At 54.3% G+C, this 4,233-nt stretch overlaps 1 protein-coding gene across 1 annotated transcript in view; it reads right to left on the bottom strand.

Annotated features, from left to right (window-relative positions):
• LOC109523756 (scm-like with four MBT domains protein 1) overlaps positions 1-4,233 on the bottom strand; it is a 14,443-nt gene that overhangs the window by 7,662 nt on the left and 2,548 nt on the right. Inside the window, 4 exon segments of the mRNA XM_019883133.1 lie at positions 9-102; positions 755-998; positions 2,812-2,906; positions 2,985-3,046. Coding sequence (XP_019738692.1) covers positions 9-102; positions 755-998; positions 2,812-2,906; positions 2,985-3,009 — 458 coding nt within the window. The 5' untranslated portion in view covers positions 3,010-3,046.

Raw genomic sequence — 4,233 nt, 5'->3', positions numbered from 1 at the left:
TCCCTTGCCTTACCAATCCCAGCAGGTGGGCGGGCGCGCTGCACTCCTCAGCCAGGACCTTGTCAAGTAAAGCCTCCCAGTCTTGGTGCCTCTCACGCACACCTGTGGTGGATCACGCCCACAAAAAAGGTTTGGACTCGCTCTCGGTCAGGAGGAAAATCAAAGAATGGACTGCTACGCAAATGATTCACTTGGCATGCTGCTATTTTAACGTCCTGTACGCTACGATATGGCGGGCCTCGGCTGTGTGCGCTTGCCTTTGAAGGGGTGTGGCCTAATGAACGACACCGAGACCATGGCCAGTCAGTCCCCCGGGCGAGCGTCGTGATGTGAGCTCCCTGGGAGTGTTCTCGTCGGCTGTTTGAACCGTTCAACACTCAAGTTCTTGACTTACAGTTCATACAATACAAATATATATCCCGCCGACCGGTCGACCGCCGTGCAGAACAGCGAATGCGAAAGAACCAGATAACAGAATTATTTGCACAAAGTGTGGCGTCAAAATTTGTGTCCAAAGGTAACACCAACGGTCCTCTTTGCACATCGAACTTCCCACATTCCAAAAACACACGCGGTAGGTTGCCGGAATACTGGAGATTGTCCCTGGGTGTGAGCGTGAGCGCGAACGTTTGTTGGTCTATGCGCGGCGGACCGCATAGATGGGGGCGACCCCGCCTCCCGACCGTCTCGGTGAGGATGAAGCCGTTTCAGGTAACGGATGGATGGAGGGACAAAGGTTATAAGCGGGCCTCACCGTCAGGGGCTCTCATGATCTTGCCATGCCGCCGGCTCCAGCCAAGTGGATGCAGGTCGGCCGTCATGGTGTCGCACCAAAAGTCGGCGCTGCGGTTGTCCTGGTAGCCTTCGTAGCGGAGCAGCAGCAGCTGGCCGCACGTGGCGATGATGCTGGCCACCCAGTAAGGAGCGTCGGCCTCCGAGCGCACGCGCACCTCCAGCTTCATGCCTGGGGTCAAGCCTGTCTGCAGACCCTGGTCCACCTGAGACGGGGACAATCGTGGACAACGCTGGACACCTCCAACTCATTGGCGGGAGCTCAGTCTGCGAGGGCGTCGGCTCCAGCGGGGAGACGACCAAACGTAGCTTCCTGGAGAGGTGCTATTTTGCTCCCCGAGCTCTGCCAAGCTGCCCCGAAGCAAGGCACTCCTCAGAGGGCACGACACCGTCTGCTCATGCAGCCTGAGAGCTGAGCGTCGACGCACCAAGCGCTCGGGGAGCAAAAATCACCGACTCCGAAGGCTCATGACTTGGCCTTCGGAGACAATGGGCGAGTCTTTGTCTGGTTGCTTTGGAGCAGGTGAGAGAGGGCGCTTGACTCGTCAACGGAAAAGAAGGGGACGGACGGCACCCTCGAGGTGATGAAGGGACATTCCTATTCGGCACCGATGAACAGCGCACAATGCGCCCCCCCCCCCCCACCTACCCCCTCTCCTTGTGCGGCAGTGAAAGTAAGGAATGTTATTTTGAGGCTCTTTTCTCTCACTGTCTCATTTGAGATTTCCAAACACTCATACGCGTGGTTTTCAAACACGTATTCGGACCTTACGACTTGCGTTAGCGACGGTGCGCGAGAGAGACTGCGTGCGACTTGGGTGTCAGGTCAGGTTGGAAAGCCCCCCTTCAAAGGGTTCCCCCCCGTGCTCCCGTCTTGTCGTGCACTCGACGGACAATTGAGCGCACGACGCCAACAACTGCCTTGCCGGTCACATTTGTGCTCAACTACGAATGCGCGATTAAACTCGACTTGGGAAGCACATTCGTCGCCAGGAACAAAGCGCTCCCGTCTCCCTTGTTAGCGGATGACCCGTCGGTGTGGTGCTGCGTCTTGATTGAATGGATGCTGTTTCTTAGGAACCGATCCCACCACAGAGGTAAAAATATATTGCCATGCCAACACGGCCGAGAGCATTTTGCTTCGGAGCTGAGGAGCAAAACCCCCGCGCGCGTCACCACCCCGATATGCCCGGCAAAGGCCTGCGAATTTGATCGGGCCAAGAAGAGTCTTGGGCTGCCGCGCTCACTTTGCTTCGTGATCGTGAGTGGCAGAAGGGAGGGCGGGGAGCCGCCGGAATACACGGCACGAGGTCTTCCCCGCCACACGGTCGCTTCGACGGCTCGGTGGGAACGAGTGACCGCCCGCTGTCGGCAGCGCAGCTTAACTTGCGAGCGGACGCTCTCTTGCCGCACGTGGCTCACACCCTCTTATCTGACTCGGAGACGTTCATAGATATCGTTTCTACTTACTCTGCCCTCCAGCACTTTGGCCGAGTTGAGGAAGCAGATTGGGCTTTCTTGAGCATTCCCAAACTTCACCATTGACAGCATTCTTCAAAGGTGAGTTGTCGGAAAAATGTCAGAGGCCGCTACGTGCTTTGGATGACCGGGAAAGACAGAGATGATGATCATCGAGGTACTGCCGGTATACATTCAAACACGATCGGGAAATCATCATAATGATGATTTGGTTCAAACGGTTTCTTGTGATCATTGCATGGCGTTCGTGAGTGTGCGCGTGTTTTTGTCCCGTCAGATTTCGTCTTGTATGCGTTGCCGTATACTTTGCCCGCTCACTGTCTTAGTGACGCGGTCTGCGTTTTTCTGTCCCCTGTTCGGTACAGCTATGTTGGTGCCTCCGATTGGTTGAGCTTAAAATAACGACCGCGTATACAATGGACAGACAGACAGACAGACAGGATCGCTGGATGTAGAGATCGCTTTCATTTGAAAAGAAAGGAACAATTTCTTTGGAAAAATGTTCATCTTCAGTTTGAGAGGAAGTGAGTGAGGGCTCACGTGTTTAAAGGCGTGATGAGGCACAGATGCAGTGCCAGTCTCCTCCAAATAGTCATCCCAGTTGAAGTCGGATGCATCCTGTGCGCGGTCTCCACCTGGACTCAAACGCGCTCAAAGATTATCTTCCCCTCTTTTCATTCTGATGTTTACGAGAGAAAACCTCAAAATCCTACCGGACTCGGGGGACTCCTGGTTCATTCTGGTGTGATGTCCTCTGCAACCGAGACGAGGCTCTCTGGTGAAGAATAGAAGAGGATTGCCATCCGTCAAATGAATGAGGCCCAAAACCCAATCCCCCCCCCCCCCCAAAAAAAAAAAAGAAAAAGTCACAGATTCCTTATTCAGATGGAATGCGGCATCGTCAACATTGCGCCAAACCAGCAACACAATGACAAGTGGCAAGTGTGCAAAACCTTAAACACGTTTTCCATTTCAAGGGCTTGTCAGGAAAAATGAAGCAGCGCAAACGAGAAATGCATCGCCGTCGACGACCACCAAGGACGCCACTTATCCCCAGATCGTTCAGGGTAGATGTCGCCGAAAAGTCAACGGAACAATCAAATTTCCATTCGGCCGAGATACATATTACAGTGAAGTGGTTGTGAAAATGCAAAATGTCCACTCGAGGCCAAACTCGACTTTGAAACATGCTTTCCAAATTCCAATATGGAATGGAATGGCCCTTGAAATGAACATTTGAAAGCGAGCGAGGCTGGACGTTAATGCGGACACGGATCAAGCGTTGACACATCTGCAGCATTGGGCGACACACACACACGCACACACATACGAAATTGAGTTCATTCAACAAGGGCTGCAGCGTGAATGAGGGGAGAGCTGGGCGGGACGGCGGCGGCAAACGGGATGCCGCCCGTCACGGCAGCTCCATTCAGGCGGCCTGTCAGCCTCGTCTTTGTCACACGGGACGTCTCTATTAAAAGCGGGCGCCCGCATCACACGCACCCCCAATCCCCCCTCAGCCACCCCGCTGCCACGGTGACCCCCCGCGCCCCGCCGGGATCTGCGCCGCCTTTCGGGCTCGACCCCGCCCTCTGTCTTTCGAGCCCCCACAGCAGCACATGCATACACAGCGGAGGATCTCATTGTCTCTGGGGTCACGCTCTCCAACGCAAGAGTGGGGAAAAAAAGGGCAAGGGAACAGAACTCAAGTTGACAGCCTCCCACTCTGATGACTGATACTGATCTCAGTAAGGGACGAAAAGAGACTTCCACACACATGCTGCTCCCATTTTCTCTGAAACTGAAAAATTGGCAGTGCTGCAAAAACAAACAAACAAACAAACAAACAAAAAAACAACAACTTTGCACTATGTTCTCATCCATTCATTATCTGAAGCGCTTTTACCCCCGGAGGGTCGCGGGCATGCTGGAGCCTCTCGCAGGCGTCTTCGCGCAGCCGGT

The sequence above is a fragment of the Hippocampus comes genome, unplaced genomic scaffold, assembly GCF_001891065.2.
Source record: "Hippocampus comes isolate QL1 unplaced genomic scaffold, H_comes_QL1_v1.1 scaffold844, whole genome shotgun sequence".
Lineage (NCBI taxonomy): Eukaryota > Metazoa > Chordata > Actinopteri > Syngnathiformes > Syngnathidae > Hippocampus > Hippocampus comes.
The sequence above is the reverse complement of the archived record's forward strand: the minus strand, read 5'-3'. Positions and strand labels throughout refer to the sequence as shown.